The sequence below is a fragment of the Hypanus sabinus genome, chromosome 18, assembly GCF_030144855.1.
Source record: "Hypanus sabinus isolate sHypSab1 chromosome 18, sHypSab1.hap1, whole genome shotgun sequence".
NCBI classification, from domain to species: Eukaryota; Metazoa; Chordata; class Chondrichthyes; order Myliobatiformes; family Dasyatidae; genus Hypanus; species Hypanus sabinus.
Genome location: NC_082723.1, coordinates 12517114 through 12542826, shown reverse-complemented (window position 1 = coordinate 12542826; position 25713 = coordinate 12517114). Strand labels below are relative to the sequence as shown.

At 42.1% G+C, this 25713-nt stretch overlaps 1 protein-coding gene across 2 annotated transcripts in view; it reads left to right on the top strand.

Annotated features, from left to right (window-relative positions):
• Nucleotides 1-25713, top strand: part of LOC132407329 (G-protein-signaling modulator 1-like) — a 278415-nt gene that overhangs the window by 111823 nt on the left and 140879 nt on the right. For both annotated transcript variants that reach the window (XM_059993671.1, XM_059993670.1), the window contains 3 exons: nucleotides 9084-9305; nucleotides 14023-14158; nucleotides 22990-23132. In XM_059993671.1, the coding sequence (XP_059849654.1) occupies nucleotides 9085-9305; nucleotides 14023-14158; nucleotides 22990-23132 (500 nt within the window). In that variant the 5' untranslated portion in view covers nucleotide 9084. The remainder of the gene's footprint in view (nucleotides 1-9083; nucleotides 9306-14022; nucleotides 14159-22989; nucleotides 23133-25713) is intronic.

The following is a 25713-nucleotide window of genomic DNA, read 5'->3' as shown; positions in this document are numbered from 1 at the left end:
ACACAGGAAAGGTTTTCTTCTGATGACTCTTCCATGAAGGTCATATTTGTGCAGGTGTTGCTGCACAATAGAACAGTGCACCTCCACTCCAGAGTCTGCTAAATCTTCCTGAAGATCTTTTGCAGTCAAATGGGGATTTTGATTTGCCTTTCTAGCAATCCTACAAGCAGTTCTCTCAGAAAGTTTTCTTGGTCTTCCAGACCTCACCTTGACCTCCACCATTCCTGTTAACAGCCATTTCTTAATTACATCACAAACTGAGGAAACAGCTACCTGAAAACACTTTGCTATCTACTTATAGCCTTCTCCTGTTTTGTGGGCATCATTTATTTTATTTTTCAGATTATTACTAGGCAGCTGCTCAGAGGAGCCCATGGCTAATGGTTGTTGAGATAGATTTGAGGAGTCGGGGTATTTATAAAGCTTTGAAATTTGCATCACCTGGCCTTTCGTAACAATGACTGTGAACAAGCCATTGCCCTAACAAGCTGTTTAAGGTCTGTGACCTTGGTAAAAGTTATCTGAGAGCTCAAATCTCTTGGTGTGCCCAAACTTTTGCATGGTGCTCCTTTCCTTTTTTCCACTCTAAACAAAAATAATACACTAATCTTGCTTAAAATGTTGAAAAGAATGTTTCATCTTTAACTTTATGACTTTTTGAGATCAGTGCATCTTCTACTCACTTAAATATTCACAGTAACAGAAATTTTGACCAGTTGTGTCCAAACTTTTGCATGCCACTGTAAGTATTGATAATGTGAGATTAAGAGTCCTTGAAAGTGAATCAAAGTTGTGGAAATATTTCAATGATGGGGCATGAAATTGTCCACTTTGGTTCAACAGTCTAATGATTGAGAGGTAATAACATTTCCTGAACTATGTGGTAGTGTGAGTCATGAGGCTGCTGTACCACCTTCCTGATGGCATCAGTGAGAAGCGAGCATGTCCTGGCTGGTAGGAGTCTCTGATGATGAATGTTGCTTTCGTACAACAGTGTTTCATATAGATGTGCTCATTGTTGGGGAGGCTTTCCCTGTGATGGACTGAGCCGTATCTGCTACTTTTTGTAGGATTTTCTGTTCAAAGGCATTGATGTTTCCACAAAATAACACTGAAGATTTTAAAGTCTCCACCTCCGATGCATGGATGAGGCTGGGTTGTGGACCTCTCGTTTCCTCCTCCTGAAGTCAGCTCCTTGGTCTTGCTGACGTTGAGTAAGAGGTTGTTGTTATGGCACTACCTAACCAGATTTTCACTCTCTCTCCTATATGCTGATTTGTCACCACCTTTGATTCTGCCTGTGTTTATGGTGCCATCAGCAAGCTTAAATATGGCATTGGAGTTGTGCTTAGACACACAGTCAGACCTGTAAAGGAAATAGAGCAGGGTGCTAAACATACAGCCTTGTGGTACTCCTGTGCTGATAGAGATCTTGAAGAGTTGCCTATCCCAATTGATTAGGATCTGCAAGTGAGGAAATCAAGGATCCAATTGCGCAAGGAGGCACAGAGGCCAGCGTCTTGGAGCTTATTGGTTAATTTTAAGGGGATAATGTAGGCATATGGTTGATAAAGAGCATCCCGACGTAGGCATCTTTGCTGTCCAGATGTACCAGGGTTGAATGAAGAGCCAATGCGATACGATCTGCTGTGGGCCTGTTGCTCCGACAAACAAATTAGAGCAAATTCAAGCCAGGCAGGAATTGACCTGTTTCATCACCAGCTTCTAAAAGCACTTCATCACAGTGGAAGTTAAGTCCTACTGTATGATAGTCATTGAGGCAGCTGCCACTTTCTTCTTGGGCACTGGTTTAATTGAAGCCTGCTTGAAGCACGTGGGTACCTCAGACTGGCAAATCGAGAGGTTAAAGATCTCAGTGAACTCTCCAACCGTTGATATGCACAGATTTTTAGTACAAGCCCAAATATCCTGACTAGGCTGGATGCTTTTTGTGTACAAGATGAAATATGAAGGTAAGCCAACAGTATGCCAGAAATTCGACTGTCAGGGGGCAGAAAGTTCAAAATACCTTTATTATCAAAGTGTGTGTACTATATACAACAGGCAGCCAGAAAACACAGAAACACGAAAGAACCCATTAAAAAAAAGACCATTGAACACCCAGTGTGCATTTGAACAACCAGAGTAAAAAGTATCTTTCATTGTCCTTGTGACTGAATTCAACTCAAACTTCTCAGCTTGTAAGAGCACCCTATTGAGACAGATGTCTTTCTTCATGGAATCTCTGTCTATCACTTCACCAATGTTCTCATCTGTAAATCCGTTGCTTATAACTGCAACATTTAAGCCTACTGCTTATCCTAGCTTTTCGTGATATATATCAGTACCAAATGCTGAATCAGAGGAGCTGCACTGCAAACAACCCTTCAATCACAAAAGCATAACCATCTGCTTCATGTCTCTTAGCAAAATTTGGATTCGTACATTTGCTTTCTTCCCACGTTATTTTTTATTTTTCTGACCAATCTATCTGTTTTGACTTAATCTGGCAAAGGTCCATATAAACAACATGAAATGCAGAGACTTAATGATGTGCATCCTTTTTGGCAGAATGGCTTGATTGGCTTCTGAGAGCATGTTTTAATTCTGCCCCTATGTTGTATGTTCTTCTGGTCTCTCAAATTACTTCGTAGTGCTTTTGCCTGAATTCCACCTAGCGCCTCTTAAATATGAAGAAACAAATTATATGAACAGCAGTGTACCTGTTCAGATTGTCACCAACCAGTAGCAAGCCAATAAGGATTTGTTTGTTTAAGCTGCAAGAAATTATTATCTAATATAATCTTAACTGTTTGAATGCTTGGAATCATTTTTAGTGTTTATCAGTTATGGGAATTTGCTAACCGTCTTGATCCATATCTAAATATCATATCATACTTTGGTACTAAAATGACAAGTGCTTTATAAATTAAGTTAAATCTCAGTTATTAAAAGAATTTCAATATACCTCCATCTGAATTTTGTATTCCACATTCATTTCCTTTTTTTTTCTTTTAAACACAAAGATGCTCTTTATCAGCCAAGTTTACAGAATGTTTTCCTGATAGGATGACTCATCATCCTGTAGTACCTGCACCCTACCCGAGATTTGAGTGATGTTAAATTGGTGGGGATAAGATTGGTCGAAAAGCTAAATTCCCAGGGATCCAAGCAAATGTTGTATTGTGGCCAAGAGACATGAAACAAATTGATTGAAAGGGTTTGAATGGAATTCTAGGAATGGAGCCTGATGGGATTGGATCAGGCAAATACAAAATTACAGAGGTAATCAAGTTGGTTATCTTTCACTCTACAGTCTTATCTCCTCTCATATTTGCCTTTGAAAGCGACCAGACGCTATCATCATTGCAAGATATCTGACAATCATTTATCCTTTAAATTATGGTCAGAAATTGATTGCAACTGCTTAATCTCACCAGTGTATAGAATAGTTGGCATGCATTCTACAATGGGTTGTATTATATATAATTGTGAATTTTTTGTTAAAAAATGTGGAATGATTGAAGGAACTTAAAAATAGGGGTAGAATCTGAAATTAAGAGCCTTTAAGGTAAGGCATTTAAAAGTCAATGAGAAACTTCTGTTGGATAGGGCTGCAGAATTGCTGTTTTTCCTGTAGTTTAACTTCCCTTTTAATGATCTGTATACATGTAACTGTTCAGTGAATTTTCCAGTAATTGAAATATAGCTGCTTCTGTGATGTTCAGAAGCTGCCGAGTTTTGTGTAGCAAGTGTCACACCCCTTGAATCTAGTTATTTTATAGGTTAATTGTTATCACTGGAATGTTATCTTTTTAGTTGGAGTTTTTTTTTGTAGAGGACAACGACTGAGTGTTTTGCTCTTGGCCCTTCTTTGTTCTTGTAGCACTCAATAAAAAGGCCATAAGCAACAAGTTTTATACCTCATTCATGACTTCAGACACATGGTTTGCGTAAATACCAGGATCCACTCTCCCTACCCAAAGAGTGGTTAGTGAGTTAATTGCCCTCTGCAATGGTGGAGATAATTGATTGAATTGAGAAGGGTGAAGTCTCGGTACTTGGAGGCAGATGGTAAAATAGGCTGTCATCAGCATGGTTTCCTCAAGGAAAATCTTGCCTGACAAATCTGTTGGAATTCTTCGAAGAAATAACAAGCAGGATAGACAAAGGAGAATTGGTTGATGTTGTGTGCTTTGATTTTCAAAAGGCCTTTGACATGAGGCTGTTCAGCTAGCTACGAGTCATGGTAGGATTCTCTCATTGCTAAAGCAGTGGCTGATGGGTAGAGCAAAGATTGGGAATGAATGGAGCTTTTTCTAGTTGGCACCCAGTGACTGGTGGTGTTCCACAGGAGTCTGTGTTGGGACAGATTTTTTTTATTATATATCAGTGAGTTGGATGATGAAATGGATGGTTTTGTTGCAAAATTTACCTATGATATGAAGATAGATGGAGGGGCAGGTAGTTTTGAGGAGTCGAGAGGCTACAAAAGGACTTGAAGACAGATCAGCAGAATGGGCAAAGAAATGGTAGGTGGACCATAGTGTTTGGAAGTGTACAGTCGTGCTCTTTGGTGGAAGAAATGACTGTTTTCTAACTGGAAAGAAAATACAAAGAAGAACTGAGGCACAAAGGGTCATCTGAGCAGTTGTGCAGGATTCCCGAAAAATTAATGTGCAGGTTGATTCTATGGTGAGGAAGGCAAATGTGATGTTAGCATTCATTTCAAGAGGACTGGAACAGAAAGCAAGGATGTAATGCTAAGACGTTATAAAGCACTGGTGAGGCCGCACTTGAAGTATTGTGAGCAGTTTTGGGCCCCTTGTCTTAGAAAGGATGTGCTGAAACTGGAGAGGGTTCAAAGAAGGTTCACAAAAATGTTTCTAGGGTTGAATGGCTTGTCACATGAAGAGCATTTGATGGCTCTGGGCCTGTAATCAAGATTGAAGTGTGACATCATTGAAACCTATTGAATGGTGAAAGAGTGGATGTGGAGAGGATGTTCCCTATGATGGGAGAGTCTTAAGACCATGGGATGCAGCCTCAGAATAGAGGGTTGTCCTTTTAAAACGGAGATGAGGAGGAATTTCTTTATCCAGAGAGTGGTGAATCTGTGGAATTTGTTGCTACAGACGGCTATGGAGGCCAAGACATATATTTATGACTGAGGTTGATAGATTCTTGATTGGTCAAGGCATGAAGGGACATGGGCAGAAGGCAGGAGATTGGGACTGGGAGGAAAATTGGATCAGCCATGATGAAATGGCTGAGCAAACTCGACATACCAGATCTAATTCTGTTCCTTTATCGTATGGTTTTATGAATTGGGAGTTGACAAGAACATGGGGAGAATAAAGTTGAATGAGTGGAAGATTGGTGATGGCACAAGATGGTCAGCACAGACTTGATGGGCTAAAGGGCCTACTTCCATTCTCTGATTAAAGGTGGTGTTATGCTATAAGGAGAAATTAAAGATGCTTTTAAGAGGAAATCTTGGTGAGATCATGATTAAGAAAGGAATAGAAATGTCTCTTGTGGTTTTATATAAATGGCAAATGGCTCACAAAGAACATAAACACCATTGAGTGTGTTTAGGCTATGTAGCAGGTTTCTGTGCTCTCAGTTTTATGCAACGAAGTTATCCCATCATTAAAGCATATGCATTATTTTACTTGAGGCTGCAGTATTCCTATGACACTAAATAACATACCAAGAGCCATTATAAATTTTACCAGTTTTATTTTGATGTGCTAGCCAGATTGTTTATCAAGCATACGTGACAAGTAACAGGTGTTAACATAATAGTGTTCAATGCTACAGCAAGGGCATAACCTTCAGACTAAGACTACTTAATGATTACTGTGTAGATCTCTGAGAGCAGTGAGAACCAGCTGCTTTGTGTACCGTAGATTCATGAAAACAGTTGCATTTTGTCCACCAATTCCTAGAAACTAATCAACACACACAAAATGCTGGAGGAACTCAGCAGGCCATGCAGCTCCTATGGAAAAGAGTGCATTCGGCATTTTGGGCCAAAACCTTTCTGCAGGACACGAATCATTCTGTTTGTGGTGTGATTTTTCTTCCCCTCTTCCATTTTGTTTCCATCATCATAGTTTTGGATTCTAACCACAATGTAGAAACTTGACAATGCAATACACAGTGTCACAAAAGATAGAATTTCTGGACATTTTTGAACTATTGATGAGAGTCATGCCAGTTTGCTGAGCACGAGTTCGTGGGATGTTGGGAAGGAAAGGAGAGAGGTGTCAGCTCTGCTTTCTGATTAAGGCATGTTGGCCCTACCCTGCTCATATGTTACAAAATCCATCCATGATTTCTTAAGATTTTTGTCATCTTTCTTATGTAGATATTATGTTAGTTCAGCTGTTGGATGATTTTACAACAGTTAACACTCATTCAGGAGGTGAAAAGTCTTGAGTTCAATTTTTTTTCACACCCATCTTTAAGTCTTGAGCATAAGGTTCAAGGATAATGTTTCAGTAGTGGTGGAAGTGTGTCTGCAATCTCGTACAAGTCACTCAGTCATGACCCGTGTTGCAAATAAAACGGCAGTTAGCTCTCCTCTTGTCCCACGATGAGGCCACTTGCGGTGGAGGAGCAACATCTTCTATTCCGTCTGGGTAACCTCCAACCCGATTGATTTCTCCTACCCAGAAACAAATTTCCCACCCCCTCCTCTATTCCCCACTCTGTCCTTTTACCTCTTCTCACTTGCCTATTACTTCCCCATGGGGACCCTCCTCCTTTCCTCTCTCCTATGGTCCACCACTCTTCTGTCCTAACAGATTCCTTCTTCTCCAGCCCGTGACCTTTCCCACCCACCTGGATTCACCTATCTCCTACCACCCCCCCCCCCCACATCTTTTTATTCTGGCATATTATATATTATGTATATATACTAACTCCTCTTCAAAGCTTTCCCTCTTTATGTTGACAGATGTGATTATTTTATCTGTCTTCATGCTGAGATTTAGAAATGCTTCTCTGATGAGTGAATTGAAATGAAAGATTGAGGATTTTTTCTCCGCCCATTTCCTTTGTCATGAAAATAAGGCACTTCAGGAATAGCTTTGGATCCTGCTGAAAAGCTCTCAAATCAAGTTCTCGGATGCCTATTTAAAGTAATTGTGAGTAACAGGGAGGCTCTGTAGTTAAGTGTCATTTTAGGGTCAAGTATAACACCACAATCATGAAAATTCAAATCGAGTTTTGGAACTTATATTTAAAATGGGACTATTTCTGGTTGTCCAACGTATAATTCTCCGTAACTTCTGCCACCTCCAACGGGATCCCACTACCAAGCGCATCTTTCCCTCTCCCTTTCTGCTTTCCGCAGGGATCGCTCCCTACGCAACTCCCTTGTCCATTCTTCCCCCCCCCCCCCCCACCATCCCTTCCCACCGATTTCCCTCCTGGCAATTATCCTTGCAAGTGGAACAAGTGCTACACCTGCCCTTACACTTCCTCCCTCACCACCATTCAGGGTCCCAGACAGTCCTTCCAGGTGAGGCGACACTTCACCTGTGAGACGGCTGGTGTGGTATACTGCATCTGGTGCTCCTGGTGTGGCCTTTAATATATTGGTGAGACCCGACGCAGACTGGGAGACCGTTTCACTGAACACCTATGCTCTGTCTGCCAGAGAAAGCAGGATATCCCAAGGGCCACACATTTTAATTCCATGTCCCATTCCCATTCTGATATGTCTCTATGGCCTCCTCTACTGTCAAGATGAAGCCACATTCAGGTTGGATGAACAACACCTTATATACCGACTGGGTAGCCTCCAACCTGATGGCATGAACATTGACTTCTCTAACTTCGGTTGATGCCCCTCTTCCCCTTTTTACCCCATCCCTGATATATTTAGCTTTCCCCCCCTCCTTCTCTTCCTCTCTTTCTGCCCATCACTCTGCCTGTTCTCATCTCCCTCTGGTGCTCCCCTCCCCCTTTCTTTCTCCCTAGGCCTCCCGTCCCATGATCCTTTCCCTTCTCTAGCTCTGTATCCCTTTTGCCAATCACTTTTCCAGCTCTCAGCTTCACCCCACCCCTCCTGTCTTCTCCTATCATTTCTCATTTTCCCCTCCCTCTCCTACTTTCAAATCTCTTACCATCTTTCCTTTCAGTTAGTCCTGAGGAAGGGTCTCAGCCCGATACATTGACAACACTTCTCCCTGTAGGTGCTGCCTGACCTGCTGCGTTCCACCAGCATTTTGTGTGTGTTGCTATTTCTTGTTATTCCTCCTTGGTGACTGAAGATCACCTCCCTAAACTGCTTCATTTCCTCAAAAAACAAGATGTTTGAAGCTTCTGGGCACCTGTTCTAACATCTTGTAATGTGGAATATTGTTCTACAATACTCCTGATTTTTATTTTGTAGTTTTCATGTTACAGGTATTCTATAAATACAAACTATTACTTTGCAATAATGATGTAGGTTACAAAGTAGACAGTGGAGTTTTGAATGAGTTCAAATCGATGGACAAGGAGAACATCACAACAGATCAGGGGTTCCTCGCCTTTTTTATGCCGTGGACCAATATCATTAAGCAAGGGTTCCGTGGACCCCAATTGGGAACCCCTGCAATAGACAAAGCTGGAAAGGTGTGTGAAAGGCAAACACGAGGAGATCTGCATGCAGATGCTGGAAATTCAAGCAACATACACAAAATGCTGGTGGGACGCAGCAGATCAGGCAGCATCTATAGGGAGAAGTGCTGTCGACGTTTCGGGCCGAGACCCTTCGTCAGGACTAACTGAAAGGGAAGATAGTAAGAGATCTGAAAGTAGTTGGGGGAGGGGAAAATGCGAAATGATAGGAGAAAGAGTGTCTGAGCTGAGGCAGGGCTGAAGGTAGGTCATTGTCATAGCAGTGGCCACATCACAAGAAGTTTCTGTGTTTGGAATGTGTATTAGGATTAGGTGGAACATAACAGCAATGACTAATATGAATAAGCTTTGGATAATGACCTCAGAGAGGAATGGTGCAATTACTGTACATTAACAAGGAGAGCAATGATGTGTAATTAATTGTACGCATCTTTTTGTAATGACAGGATGGAGGCTTCATGCCTTGAGCTTGCCCTGGAAGGGGAACGACTGTGCAAAGCCGGAGATTTCAAGGCTGGAGTGGCCTTCTTTGAAGCTGCTGTGCAGGTCGGAACAGAGGACTTGAAGACTTTGAGCGCCATCTACAGTCAGCTGGGTAATGCCTACTTTTACCTGAAGGAATATTCAAAGGCTCTGGAATACCACAAGCATGATCTAACCCTAGCCAGGTGAGTTGGGTGAAACTAGCACAAATAAAACATAATAAACAACCTGAAGTGCAGAGAACTCATTCACCAGCCTGCTTGGTTAAGGGTGAGATTAAGAGCCATGTAATGTGAGGGGAAATAAACCAGAAGCACCAATGTGCACCTAATATTTGCTGTAAGCAGAATTTGCCAAACTCGTTATGATATATACATAGTAGTATACCCAATTATTTGGAAGTCTTTGGTTTCTGTTTATTTAACAGAACACTCCACACCTGTTTACTTACTGCAAGATTTAGGATTGGATTTATCATAGTAACACTACTGATGTTGTGATTAGCGTGTTAGTTTAAATGACAGTATTCATATGATAAATATCTTTTGGAATGTTTTCAGCACGGAGAGATATTAAGACAATTTTGAGAAGATGCAAACAGATTTTTTGTTGTGATATAACTGTATTAACTCATTTAGTAAGAAGCTCCAAGATAAAAACTGACTGTAAAAGCTTTTATAGATATGTGAAAAGAAAAAGATTGGTCAAGACAAATGTAGGACCTTTACAGTCAGAAACAGGTGAATTGATCACAGGGAACAAAGACATGGCAGACCAATTGAATAACTACTTTGGTTCTGTCTTCACTAAGGAGGACATAAATAATCTTCCGGAAATAGTAAGGGACCGAGGGTCTAGTGAGATGGAGGAACTGAGGAAAATACATGTTAGTAGGGGGGTGGTGTTAGGTAAATTGAAGGGATTAAAGGCAGATAAATCCCCAGGGCCAGATGGTCTGCATCCCAGAGTGCTTAAGGAAGTAGCCCAAGTAATAGTGGATGCATTAGTGATAATTTTTCAAAACTCATTAGATTCTGGATTAGTTCCTGAGGATTGGAGGGTGGCTAATGTAACCCCACTTTTTAAAAAAGGAGGGAGAGAGAAACCGGGGAATTATAGACTGGTTAGTCTGACATCGGTGGTGGGGAAAATGCTAGAGTCGGTTATCAAAGATGTGATAACAGCACATTTGGAAAGAGGTGAAATCATCAGACAAAGTCAGCATGGATCTGTGAAAGGAAAATCATGTCTGACGAATCTTATAGAATTTTTTGAAGATGTAACTAGTAGAGTGGATGGGGAGAGCCAGTGGATGTGGTATATTTAGATTTTCAAAAGGCTTTTGACAAGGTCCCACACAGGAGATTAGTGTGCAAACTTAAAGCACATGGTATTGGGGGTATGGTATTGATATGGATAGAGAATTGGTTGGCAGACAAGAAGCAAAGAGTGGGAGTAAACGGGACCTTTACAGAATGGCAGGCAATGACTAGGCAGTGCTGGGACCCCAATTGTTTACAATATATATTAATGATTTAGACGAGGGAATTAAATGCAGCATCTCCAAGTTTGCGGATGACACGAAGCCGGGCGGCGGTGTTAGCTGTGAGGAGGATGCTAAGAGGTTGCAGGGTGACTTGGATAGGTTAGGTGAGTGGGCAAATTCATGGCAGATGCAATTTAATGTGGATAAATGTGAGGTTATCCACTTTGGTTGCAAGAACAGGAAAACAGATTATTATCTGAATAGTGTCCGATTAGGAAAAGGGGAGATGCAATGAGACCTGGGTGTCATTGTACACCAGTCATTGAAGGTGGGCATGCAGGTACAGCAGGCAGTGAAAAAGGCAAATGGTATGTTGGCATTCATAGCAAAAGGATTTGAGTACAGGAGCAGGGAGGTTCTACTGCAGTTGTACAAGGCCTTAGTGAGACTGCACCTAAGTATTGTGTGCAGTTTTGGTACCCTAATCTAAGGAAAGACATTCTTGCCATAGAGGGAGTACAGAGAAAGTTCACCAGATTGATTCCTGGAATGGCAGGACTTTAGTATGAAGAAAGACTGGATTGACTAGGCTTATACTCACTGGAATTTAGAAGATTGAGGGGGGATCTTATTGAAACATATAAAATTCTAAAGGGATTGGACAGGCTAGATGCAGGAAGATTGTTTCCGATGTTGGGGAAGTCCAGAATGAGGGGTCACAGTTTAAGGATAAAGAGGAAGCCTTTTAGGACCAAGATGAGGAAAAATTTCTTCACACAGAGAGTGGTGAATCTGTGGAATTCTCTGCCACAGGAAACAGTTGAGGCCAGTTCATTGGCTATACTTAAGAGGAAGTTAGATATGGCCCTTGTGGCTAAAGGGATCAGAAGGTATGGAGAGGAAGCAGGTACAGGGTTCTGAGTTGGATGATCAGCCATGATCATACTGAATGGCAGTGCAGGCTCAAAGGGCCGAATGGCCTACTCCACCTACTTTCTATGTTTCTCGTCCTCTTGGAAAAATCTGGAAGAATTATATTTCATTGACAGCTCAAATTAATCTGCCCTTGAAAAGCACGAAAGTTACTCCATACTGAACTTGGTAATTATCATGAAACATTTATAAACGATCACTTCAAAAGTAAATTATTGACAGTGGCAAATAGCTTGCATGGTTTAAAGAGACAAGTCAAGGTCACTGAAATTATGAACAGATTTAAATACATGAAGCTTTCTACTGCTTAAACAGTGGGCCTGCAGAGACCGTTCCCTGAGCTTTTCACTTGGTTAGGATAATTGGGGAACCCCTTGTTTTTCACTTCCTCTCTGTTCTCAAATTCCACTGAGGTCAGAGTGCAGAGGTTTGAGTGTGCTGGTGGAGTGACCGGTTTTAGTTGAGTGCTTTACTGACCACATGTTCTGTGAAACTTCCGTCTCAAAGTATGAGTGAAATCTACCTCATTCAATGCTGAAAACATAGTCCTGATAGCTTGAGGCAGGCTGACTGAGGAAAATCAATACAAAGTAAATGATACTTATAAACATTATGCAAGAATAGGCATGTGTCCAAATCTGTAAAAGTAACAAGCTGAACGATGTGAAGGCCTGGGGAGGGTACAAGCAAAATTTGGTCAAGTGGTTCCAGTATTGATATTGGAGATAGAGAGATAGAAGCAGGGATTATTCCTGGAGCGGAGAAAGGTAAGAAGAGATTTCAATATCATGAATGGTTTAGATAGAGTAAAGTGAGGTATCTCCCAGTGACCGGTGAGCCATCTGTTTCAGGACAGAAGAATCAGAGGTGAGGTAAAGAAGTAGTTTTTTTGGAGTTCACAGCCTGAGAAAGTAGTGAAAACAAATTCATTCAGAGCCTTCAACATCAAAATTCGTCTAGTTTGAAGGGAAAAAAAAGTTGCATGACTGGAATAGGCTGGCTTCCTGTACCTGTACAGAGCTTGTTGACTTTATCAACTTTGCCTCCAACTTCTACCCTGCCCTCAAATTTACCTGGTTTATTTCAGATACCTCTCTCCCCTTTCTTGACGTCTCTGTCTCTGGAGACAGCCTATTTACTGATTTATTTTATAAACCCACTAAATATCACAGCTACCTGAGCAAGAACTCTTCCTGCCCTGTTACTTGGAAAAATAACATCCCCTTCTCTCAATTCCTCCATCTCTGTCGCATCTGCTCTCAGGATGAGACTTTTCATTCTAGAGCTAAGGAGAGCTCCTCCTCCTTCAAAGAAAGGGCTTCCCTTCCTGAAGAATCAACGCTGCCCTTGCCTGTATCTCTTCCATTTCTCACACGTCTGCTCTCACTCCATCCTCCCACCACCCTATCAGGGATAGGGTTCCTCTTGTCCTCACCTACCACCTTACCAGCCTCTGTGTCCAGTACATAATTCTCCACAAATTTTGCCATCTGCAATGGGATCCCACCACCAAGTACCTTTATCCCTGCTCACTCAGTGGCCACCCATTTTAATTCTGCTTCCCATTCCCATTCTGTCGTATCAGGCCGTGGCCTCCTCTACTGCCACGATGAGGTCACACTCGGGTTGTAGGAGCAACACCTTATATTCCGTCCGGGTAGCCTCCAACCTGATGGCATGAACACCAATTTCTCGAACTTCCGGTAATGTCACCCACCCTTCCCGCCCACTTCACCATTCCCCATTCCCATTTCCCTTTCTCACCATATCGCCTTACCTGCCCAGCACCTCCCTCTGGTGCTCCTCCCCCTTCCCTTTCTTCCGTGGCCTTCTGTGCTCTATCAGATTCCCCTTCCCCAGCCCTTTCTCTCTTTCACCAATCGATTTCTCAGCTCTTTACTTCACCCCTCTTCCTCTTCCTGTTTCACCTATCACTTTACTCCCTTGTATCGCTTCTTCTTCTCCCCCTACATTCTTACTCTGACTCCTCCCATCTTATTTTTCTCCAGTCCTGATGAAGGATCTTGATCAGACGTTTGTTTAATCTTTTCCATCCACAGATGCTCCCTGGACTGCTGAGTTCCTCCAGCATTTTGTGTGTGTTGCTTGGCTAAATGGATTGCTTTTTGAAAAGAGTGCATGTGGATGTTTTGGGGACAAGTTGATGAAGCTGAATCTGAGGTGATAGGATCTCCCAATTTATTGAATATTTCAAAACTACATAAAATGATCATTTCAGTAGAATGGAGCTTGGTGTTTCTGTGATTTTCCGGACTTGCTACAGATTCGTAGGAAGCTCTGGCGCAATATTTTTAAGCTGTCATTTTCATGGCACCATGCCCTGGTTCAATAGCCTACTGAGAATCCAGCTGGTAGATCCTTGTATAGAGTACTAATAAGTGGCATTTTGCATTTTTTTAAAAAAGCTCAATTTGTCTGAGTTCCATTTGCACAGTAATGATAAATTGATCTGTCTTTCAAAGAACCATTGGGGATCGGATTGGTGAAGCAAAAGCGAGTGGTAACCTTGGAAATACATTGAAGATTCTTGGCAACTTTGATGAAGCTATTGCTTGTTGTCAGAGGCACTTGGACATCTCGAGAGAACAGAATGATAAGGTAATGTTCTTTTCCTGATCGAGCATTCGATTCATGGGCTGACTGATTTAATTATCAAGATGGTCCTTGATATTTGTCTAATTGTTTACTAAAGCATGGAGTAGCATGTTGCCATGGCTACATCACTCCCTGTTACATCCACTTAATGTCATTTCTCTGCATCATCAGTATTCCCAAAAATAAAAGTAAATTTTGGCCTATGCTTTTTTTCCATCCCCAATGGCAGAGTTAACATTTGCCTACTGAAGACGAAGATGCCCCATATTGCATCTTAATATAAGCCTATTGCTTAAAACATCTCTGCAATGCAATTACTGTACAAAGCAGAAGTGGGTCATTCAATCTTTAAAGCCATTTCCAATCAGAAGGAGGCTGATGTGCATTGTAAGAGTACATCGTGTGTAAGAGATGACCAAGTACAATTCTTGTTTTGAATGCATCCAGTACTTCCAGTTTGAAATTTTAAACCCAACTCTGGAAGCCACTACTGTCATAACATTATAAAGCTGGCAATGTTGCACTTCCTTGTCCCTCAAAATGTTTTGGAATTAGTAACATCCAGCTGGGAGTCTTTATTCCAGCTGGATGCATAAACTGCATATTTGCAAATTTAAACTGGAGCAGCTCTAATTTCTTTTTAAAAAGTTTTCCTCAGCCATTTGATGCGATTTATTCAGAACTGTCAGCAAAAAAAGGTAAAGCAATGAAATGCCTAAACATTTTTCTTTTCAAATAACAGTAAGTCAAAAAGTTAAAGATAACCTTCCCCTACATTTGCACAGTATTAAAAACATCTGAACCGTGGCATAATCAAAGGAAATTAGAGGAAACTAGGGAATAAACAATCAGGACCGTGACAACTCTCGGACAAGAGCCATGAGTTCAGGATTGATGGGCGTCCATTTAGAACTGCGATGCGGAGAAATTATTTTAGTCGGGGTGGTAATTCTGTGGAATTTGTTGCTACGAGTGGCTGTGGAGGCCAATTCATTGGGTGCATTTAAGACAGAGATAGATAGGTTCTTGATTAGCCAGGACATCAAAGGGTATGGGGAGAAGGCAGGGGAGTGGGGGTGACTCGAAGTATTGGATCAGCCCATGATTGAATGGCAGAGCAGACTTGATGGGCTGATTGGCCTACTTCTGCTCCTATATCTTATGGTCTTGTAGGTGGATAAAATGGAAGGAGAATCAGGGGCAACTAACACTTTTCTTTGAAAAAGACCATGTGAATAATTCATGTAGCTTCCGTGGAGGATGTCCTGTGTGTAGCTATGGTGATAGTTATTTATTCTCTTCATTATCACCTTCATTATGTTTGGCATACATAACCTGCTACTGGTGTCAAAAGGGTAACTTCAGGCATCGTTGATGAGGGGAGGAGAAAATCCACTGTAGCAATGCGGAACACAACTGATGGCATTTTGCGCTTTGCATGATGTGCTGTTGGCTGTGGGGATAGCCTTTACAGCTTGTTCATCTTTCACATTTACTCTGCCAAGACAAATAAAAATACCGAGTACAGGATGAGCACGTGGCATTTAATTAAATTCAGTTATTTTATAATAGTCATGCTTAAGTAGTTTCAGAGTCATTCCTACATGCACAAGGCCATGCATGCTCTTTTGAATCATCTCTGTAGTCAGTTGCATTCAGTGATATTTTTGTTATTGATTTTGAGGTACAGTGCAGAATCGGCCTTTCTGGCCCTTCGAGATGCACCATCCAACAATCTCCCAATTTTAATCCTAGCCTAATCACCAGACAATTTACAATGGCCAATTAACCTATCAACCGGTATGTGTTTGGACTGTGGGAGGGCAAACCCACGTGGTCATGGGGAGAACGTACAAACTTCTTACAGGCAGTGGCGGGAATTGAACCCAGGTATCTGGCACTGTAAAGCGTTGTGCTAACTGCTACGCCACCATGCCACCCCTGGAATACAAGCAACAAACAACTGCAAAGCAAGCCCAGTTCCTCATTCCCACCCATGCATATACCATCTTTTGACCCTAGGACAGGTGGTCTTCTTCGGCCTTTGTCCAGTGGAGTCTGGCTCACACTGCCTTGACTTCCCCAGTGCACTCAGAGATAGTACCTATCCAAACTTCTCTTAGGTATCACAGTTGAACTCAAATCTACCATTTCTGCTGGCAGTTCATTCTACACTTGCACATCCCTCTGAGTGAAGAGGTTTCCCCTCAGATTCCTTTTCAGTATTTCACCTTTCACCCTAAATCTCTGACAACTTGTTTTAGCCTTACTCAACCTGAGGATAAATATTCACCCTATCTTATTACTTGAAGTTGAGCAGGGAAAGTCATCTGTTTCCTGATCAATATTTAACCTCACCAATCATCACTGAAACTTACTGTCAGACTAATTTAGTGTCAGAGAAATGTATACAATATACATCCTGAAATGCTTTTCCTTCACAAACATCCACATAAACAGAGAAGTGCCCCAAAGAATGAACGGCAGATAAATGTAAGATCCCCAAAGTCCCCTCCAGCTCCCTTCCCTCCCACACATAAGCAGCAGCATGCAACAATCCCCCCCCCTCCCCCCACTGGCAAATAGAAGCACATGTTGGCACCACCATCAAACACTCAGCGTGAGCAAAGCAATAGCAAAGGCACAGACTTGCAGTTACCCCAGAGGCTTCGCGTTACACCCGGCATTTGACATACCACAGGTTTTCTCTCTCTCACGAATAGGGAGAAAAAGGTGTCTCCATTTTCCTAGTGAGTTGGGAGACATAAACAACTCGCTGGTTTACAATGTTAAAAGTTTGTTACGACACTTTTTCTCGAGCTCTGTGCCTGAAGATTGTCAGGATCTCGGGTCTTCGGGTCCACAGCAGATATCCCAACTCCCGTGACGACAAATGGGTCTCCTGCCGTGACACCGACCCTCGATCCACCCGTCTCCAGAGCCCCAAGATCTTAGGCTTCTGAATTCAAACTGGACTCTCAGGCCGAACCCTTGACGTGCCAAACATCGGCCAGCCTTGAAACCCTGAGATTGGGTGTCATTCCCACAAAGAACCGAAGTCAGCATGTAACTCCAGGTCAGGGTCTTCAAAAGAACCCTGAAAGGGAAAAATAAAAATATTAAAGATGGAAATAGAGCTGTTTCCACAGATGCAAGCAAAGGAGTCGCCGTTTAGCGCTATCTTAACTTTGCTTTTTAGGGAGGTTGTTGTGATCTCAGCTTTCAAAGCAATATTACAACCATGACAATATTGCTCAAGCACTGACTTGAGTGTAAAGTGATTTAAAACATATTCAAGTTATGAAAGTCACTTTAAATTTTATTTTTCTGCAGAATCACAGAGGCAACAGTATAAATGTCCTAATTTTTGCTATCTTTCCCATTGCGTGCTAATTTAGAAACTGATATCTACTTGTGTTGTATTGCCATTTAGTGACATTACTGTCTAATTCAATTGGTCTTTATAGTTCCAAGTCCATTATAATTGGAGAGATTACACAGAATCAGTTGTACTACTCTTAACAATTAAAGGATTGTACAGTCTTATTTTGATTCAGTGGGTGGGAGAGAGACAACCCCTTCTTTGGCGACTTGCAGAAATGTTCATTCAGAACCATAGAAACCATATTTGTTATCTCTTTAGGATGAGCACCAGCAGACAGATGACCTCAGAATATTCTGAGTTTAATTTCAATCTGATAAGCTGCCATGTGTAATTATAATTTATTGCATCAGTTAGCAGACCACTGCTAGAAGTCTTTCATTGTTTAAAAAGCAACATTTGCAGTTTTCTGGTCAGAAGAAATAATGGAATTCAGCAATTCAAAAACATTTGAAATAATTTCTAGTTAAATAATGCGTTAGATTTCTCTATAATTATTAATCATTCAAGATAATTCACCACACAGTACCTGATAAGGGAAGATTTTTTTCAAATGTCATGCTCTTGAAACATTAATTAACAGCATTTTATGATACGGTGAGGAATACATGGATTTCGACAGGTTTGTTCTAAGAAAAGAAGAAAAGTTTTGGGATGAGTTCCAGAGATTAAAGATGGAGCAGTTTTATAGAGATGTGTAGATGAAGTGGGAGATTTGCTGCATTCAAGGCCAATGTTTGGGACTCAACAGTTGGAAGGAAAATAAAACTCAAAGACATTGATTAAAATAGATATGGAAGCTTTGGAGGCATCAACACTTCATTGCATTGCAAGCAGGAAATATCAAGGGAATGAAAGAAGTGTTAGCAATAGACAAGAATTGGCCTAGCCAAGAGAGAATAATCAAAGTTTCGCTTGAGTAAGGTTAAGCAAGTGACAAGGGAAAATGATGACTCAGGTTGTATGTTGGATTAAAAATGGCAGTGGCTTGGGCTTTCCCAGTGGTCATCTGGAGGAAGTGTTGAATGGTGAGCAGATTGTAATTAGGTTGCGGGAAGACGTGAGGTAGACAAAAATATTAACAAACTAGATTTGGAAGTTAATGATATTCCTTTGGCAAAAAACAGGAAGGATCAAGATCTGATCGTATAGGAAAAGGTAAGAATCACAGAGCTATAGACTGTGGAGAAAAGGCCCTTTGGCTCTATTTGTTCATGTCAATCCAGTTGCCTAACTGAGGTAGTCCCATTTATCTGCATGTGGTCCATATCTCTCTAAACATTTCCCGTGCAAAGCTGTTTTATGTAGATCTTCCTCAGCTGTCTGTTGCGAATTTCTTACCCAAGCTTTGATTTTTCATCAGACTTTGCTATTACAGCATTAGTCTGGCCTCCAGTGTTACAAAGCTCCAAACATTACCCAGTGATGGTATCGGAACTCAGAGAAAGTTCTGTGAATTCCACATTCCTACATTGATTCCCAAAATAACTTCATTTTGAAGACAATTTGATAATAATTTAATAACGAAATTATTAAATTTTAATGTTAAAATGGTGCACCCCATCTCTGAACATCCTCCATCTGTACTGTCCCCTGAAATTTCTGTGTTCTTCTGGAGCTGGCCTGTGCACGCCTTTGTATCTTGTCTGTTTTGACAATGCACTTGTCCAAGCCTACCAAGATGGCTATTTAACATAATCCCGTCTGCCCACTTTAGGCCCATGTCATTCTAAACCAGGGATTCCAACCTGGGGTCCACAGATCTTTTGCTGAATGGTATTGGTCCTTGGCATAAAAGACTTCGGGAAACCCTGCTCTAACCCTTTCTTATCCATGTACATGGTCCTAGTACCTTTTAAATATTGTTAATGTACCTGCCTCAACCACTTCCTTTGGCAGTTCATTCTGTGTTGACTTGCCACTCAAGCGGTTGTCCCTCGAGTTACTTTTAAAACTTACCCCCTCTCAAACCTGTGCCCTCTAAGTTTTGATTCCTTTTCCCTGGAAAATGGGCAGTGCATTCACTTTATCGATGCCCCTTATGATTTTAAATGCTTCAGTATCACAGACCAAAAATTCTAGAATTGCTTCTCCATGTCTCTGATTTTCACCTTATGAAAGAGTTTCATCTTAAAGCTTTTCAGATCTAATATTTCTATCTAAAACTGTTCAATTAAATTTTCCACAATAGAGGTATGATTTAAATCTAAATGGTTGTGAATTGAGAGTTCTGATGAAGTAGCTCCACGTTATCTCACTCAGATTGTTCTGCCTCCTTTATTTTTTGCATCATGAGTAGAACCTATCCTTCTCTGGTCTGTGCTTTACGATGTGTCCTTCTCTGACTAGCTTTCGATCTTGCCTCAAAAATACTATCTGCCTAAGTAACGATAAATAAAAGTTAAACATTTTAAATTTGTAAAATATACTTGGTTTTCACTGTTTAGGCAAGTAAAGTGTCTTGGCTACCCGGAGAGAACCAAGTACATTGATACATCTGTACAGAAAGCAGGAATTCCAGGGATCTCCAGGTGTTTGGAGCATATAAGCATGATATGGCACCAGATCCAAACAGAAATCTCAATGTTATCTTCCCGGACGTCGCCAATGCATTCGGCTCAATTCCCCATGCACTCCTCTGTGAAGCATTGACTTCTTCCAGCTACCAGAGCCCCTCACAACGCTGGCAAAGTTGTACTTTCAAGACCTGCAATTTTGCTTCACAACAGCAAACTTAACCACACTATGGCAGAGACTGAAAGTAGGCATTATGGCAGGTTGCCCTTTGTCGCCCCTGGTCTTCACAGTGGTCACGGAGGTCATTATGATGTCTTCAGGATGGGTGGTAGCCGGTGAAAGAGTAAGTGGGGGATTTTGTCTTCCCCCATTAAGGTGTACGTGGGTGATATAACAACACTGACCACCACTGCAATATGCACCAAGCAACTACTTGGAAAGCTGCAGGAAAACATCAAGTGGGCCAGAATGAAAATCAAACCCAGCAAGTCACAAAGCATCTCCATAGTCAAGGAAATGCTGAAAGATATGAAGTTCTTCATCTGTGATGACCCAATTCCAACAGTGTCTGAACAGCCTGTCAGGAGCCTGGTAGATGGTACAACGCCAGCCTCACAGACAAAGAGCAGGTGTGGCAACTAAATAAAGCAACACATTGCCAACAACCTGGATAACAAGACCATGCTGCCTGGAAAACAGAAGCTCTGGTGCCTACAGTTTGATCTCCTACCCCGGTGATGGGGCCACTCACTGTCTATGAGGTCCCACTGACAACCGTGAAGAAGCTCGAGTGAACCATCATGTTGTTTGTAAAGAAGTGACTCAGTGTTCCAAGGTGTATCAGGAACATCAGTCTCGATGGTAAAGGAATCCATGAGCTACCTTTCACTGGCCTTACACAGGAATTCAAGTGTTCCAAGATGCATCTTGATGAAAGACTCTCAGGACAAGACCATCAGTAACGCTGCATGGACCTTATCAACTGGGTGGAAATGGACCACAGCTGATGCGGTGCAGCAAGCAGCAGTGGCCCTTAGGCAGAGAGACATTGTGGGGTAAGTCCAACAGGGCAGGGGTGGCAAGTGGACCCCTGACACAAGGCCACAATTCCAGACCGAAGGAAGATGGTTGTCGAGTCAGACAGAAGTGCAAAGGCTGTCTCCCTGGCTAAGCAGGGGCAATGCATGCAGTGGGAAAGCATTGAGAGCAGGAAAATCAGCTGGAAATATATATGGGAAGACAGACTTGGCTTTCTCATCAGAACCACGTAGGTGTATAAGATGATGGGAGCCATTGATTTGTGGATAGTTAGAGACTTTTTCCCAGGGTTGAAATGGCTAGCACAAGAGGGCACAGTTTTAAGGTGCTTGAAAGTATGTTTTCTACTCAGAGAGCGGAGAGTACATGGAATGGGCTGCCAGCGATGGTGATGGAGGTGGATACAATAGGGTCTTTTAAGAGACTCCTGGATAGGTACATGGAGCTTAGAAAAATAGAGGGCTATGGGTAACCCCAGGTAATTTCTAAAGTAAGTACATGTTCAGTGCAGCATTGTAGGCCGAAAGACCTCTATTGTGCTGTAATTTTTCTATGTTTCTATGTCTATGATGTGGTTCCCTCACAAAAAGACCTCCACTAGTGGTTTGGTGAGCACCCAACTTGTTCCCTGTACCTGATTCCGGCAACCCTCAAGCTTATCCTGTCAAGCTGCAAAACCAACCTCACGCAAGGCAAATACACGTGGCGTCATAACCAGATTTTAAGGAGTCTGGCAGCGGCAATCAAGACCAAGAGAGTATCAACAAACTCCTTGTCCCCTAGAATGACTAATGCTGTGACACCAACAGCATTCGTCTGGGAAGGAAGGAAAAGACCAACTAATCTCCCTCCTAAGCCTGAAACAGGACAGATGAACATGGCCTGTGATTGGAAAATGCTGATGGATGTCAATAAACAACTTGCCTTTCCACTGGAAATTGCTACCACCAACCTTAGGCCAGACTTGGTTCTCTGGACCAATTCATTACCGATCGTCTGCATTGTGAAACTTGCACTCCTGTGGGAGGATTCAGTGGCTGAAGCATTTGAGAACAAGAGGCTACGCTATACAGATCTAGCAGCTGAAGCTTAGTGAAGAGGCTGGAAAACCAAAGTTTGTCCTACGTAAGTGTGTTGCAAGGGATTTATAGACACATCCACCTTCAATTGCTGAAGGGGAGCCGGGGATCCCTGGTCAAACTCTACGGTAAACCATCAGGCAGCGGCACGAAGCAGTCACCAAAAAGACCTCTTTTGGGCTTCAAGAGTGGGAAGACACAACAAAGGGACTCCAGAAATCATTATTCAGCCCTCCAGAGATGTAGTGGGCTACCCCTTAAAACATCGTGGAAGGAGGATTTGAAAAACCCTGTGTGTTAACCCTGAGCCACAACCAACGTCAAGGCAGTCTTGAGCAAGTGCTCAGTACCCATTGGCACAAGGGATATTAACATCTTGTCTTTTTTGATTTTTTTTAATGTCTTGAAGGTGTTCCTGGAAGGTATTTATGACTACCCCATTGGAAGTAGTTCAGTAACAAAACAAAACAAGTCTCTCTCTCTCTCTCTCTCTCCCTCTCCCTCTCCCTCTCCCTCTCCCTCTCCCTCTCCCTCTCCCTCCCTCTCCCTCTCCCTCTCCCTCTCCCTCTCCCCCTCCCCCTCCCCCTCCCCCTCCCCCTCCCCCTCCCCCTCCCCCTCCCCCTCCCCCTCCCCCTCCCCCTCCCTCTCCCCCTCCCTCTCCCCCTCTCTCTCTCCCTCACCATTTGACTCTACAATCTGTTCTTTTGCCTGCAGCCATAACTGGAAATATGTTTCTTCCTTCTGTAAACTTTTTTCTACTATTTTTTTTAAAGAAAGGGTTCTCAACAAATATTTTCTCTTTTCTCTCCATTTCCCAGGTCAGTGAAGCACGAGCACAGTACAATATTGGAAATATTTTTCACGCCAAAGGGAAGCAGCTATCCTGGCTCACTGCCCAAGAATCTGGAGACCTACCCAGTGAAGTGAAGGAAACTTTAGAGAAGGCCACCGAATACTATGAGTGAGTAATGCAATTTGCAAATTAAGTCCTTGAGAAGAATTAGCAGGAATTGAGACTGTTGTCCAAAATGTATTCTGACTACACATGTGGCATGTGCAGCATTTTACTGCACTCCTCACTTTAAAGTTCCTTCATGGATTGTTGTGCTTTACCCTGTTTATGTAAAAGTATCTTAGTTATATTGGCAATGCAATAAATGCATTCATTGCAGATGTCATTATACATCATCTACCTATGCACAGTTCAGTGAAATGAGCCCGAACAGTTTCTCACTTCAAGTAAATTGGGTAAAGTAAATTGTCCCAAAAGCATACCAGAATGCTTCTCTCCTCAGAATCCAGCACCAATTCTCACCCCCTTCACTATCTCAATACGTTACAAATCTATGGAATGTCAAACAGAAGAGGTTCTGCAGATGCTGGAAATCCAGAGGAACACACACAAAATGCTGGGGGATCTCAGTAGGTCAGGCAGTATCAATGGTGATGAATAAAGAGTTGATGCTCTGGGCCAAGACACTTCATCAGAACTGGAAAGGAAGGGGTAACTCCCCTCTCAGGCTTCACCTACCTTCCTCTTCACCTGGTTTCACCTATCATCTTCCAGCCTGAACACTTCCCCCTTTCTTCACCTTCCTATCTTGGTTTCTTCCCCCTTCCTTTCCAGTCCTGATGAAAGGTCTCAACCCGAAATATTGACTTATTATTTCTCTCAATAGATGCTGCCTGACTTGCTGAGTTCCTCCAGCCCCTTGCATGTATTTCTATGAAATCTATGTTTCCTTTACTATCACTCAGCTATTCCCAAGATTGACCCAGAATGTATGCAAATTGACCTAAGAGCCTTTCATGGGGAATTAAGTGGGAAAATATGTTGATTTGAGATGCCCACTTCAGCTGGCACACCATAATCCATGTTTCAGGATCCATATTTGCTCCAAGTTCTTCTGATTGCTCGTCATACCTTTACCCACTGAGTTACACCTCTCTCTGTTCAGTGAATTTAAAAATTCTCCTGAGTTTTCAGTTCCACCATAACCACGTCCTGCTCCACCTCTTTATTCTTCTCCAGTTGTGGAAGCCCTTTGTCACATCTGTGCTTCTGACTTTCTAGCTTCACCTGTATCCCTGTTTTGAATTGCTTCACCTTTGGCAGTGCCTTCAGTCAGCAGTGCCTGCAACTCAGGAATTCTGTCCTCTTTTTGCTACAGGTTTTGGTCGGCTGTTTTGAATGCCTCTTTCAGTAACATGGTGCCAAATTTTCTTGTTTATATCTCTCATGAATACCTTGGGAAGCTTCAGTATGTTCAAACCTCTTTTCCAGAGACGCTGCCTGGCCTGTTGAGTTCCTGCAGCATTTTTTGTTTGTTTGTGTGTGTGTGTGGTTTTTATTTTATTTTAGACTGATGTTTGGAAGCATGTGGAAACAGTCAAAATTTTAGACCAATAGAATAATGAGCTATATTTTAGAAAACAGATTATTCAGACAGGCATTTTGTGCAACTGCACTTCAGAAGAATTCTCTTAACATCTTAATGTAATTAGTCATCCCAAGGCTATGGAGGCATTTGAAGGCATTTGCTTTTTCTCATGCCTCTCACAGCTTCAAACTCACTTATCACTGGCATTCATTTTCTTTCACCCTCTTGTTGCTGGGTGATAATTGTCAATTCCGAGAATTGAAGGAATGCAAGAGCATGCCAGTGAATCGGGACATAAAATTTCTTTCTCACTTTGTCAGGGTTAACACAAAGTTACAAGACAAAAAGTTGCAAGGGAAACCATTAACAGCTAGAGAAAACAATTGGATAAACTACTGCTCTAAGAACCTATTCAAATATCACCAGGCATGTTTAGAAATATATATTTGTGTAAAATTTTACCATAAGAAAAGAAAAATCAGGACCAACTCTACAAGATGATAACTAAATCGTAGCATTTGAGAATTTGCTTCGTGAGCTTTTGGCTTTTTCCAATGGCCCTATAGAATTGAGAGAGGAGGCTACACAGGTTGGGGCAAAATATTTAAAAAGTGATGTACATTGGCAGGGGGCAGACTTGAGATTTCTGGATCGTTGGGATCTCTTCTGGGGAAGGTATGACCTGTACGAAAGGGACCGCTTACACCTGAACCCGAGGGGGACCAATACCCTTGCGGGCACATTTTCTGGAACTGTTGGGGAGTGTTTAAAGTAGTTTGGCAGAGGGATGGGAATCAGGAGGATGGGGCAGTTGGTGTACAAGTAGATTCAGTGAGCAATTTTTGGATACCAACTGTCAGGAAGGACAAGTAGATGTGAGGGCAAAATTGCAGTCAGTAGGATGAGTTGCAGTGTAACATGGGAACAAAAAAAAAGTTGTTGAATTTGAATGCACACAGTATACAGAATGCGGCAGATGATCTTGTAGTGCAGTTAGATATTCGTAGTTATGGTGTTGTGGGCTGAAAAATAAGATCATAATTGGGAGTTTAACACCCAAGGGTGCATATTGTATCGAAAGCACAGGCAGCTAAGCAGGGGCTAGAGTTGCTGTGTCGGTAAAAAAATGAAATCAATTCCTTAGAAAGAGGTGGTATAGGA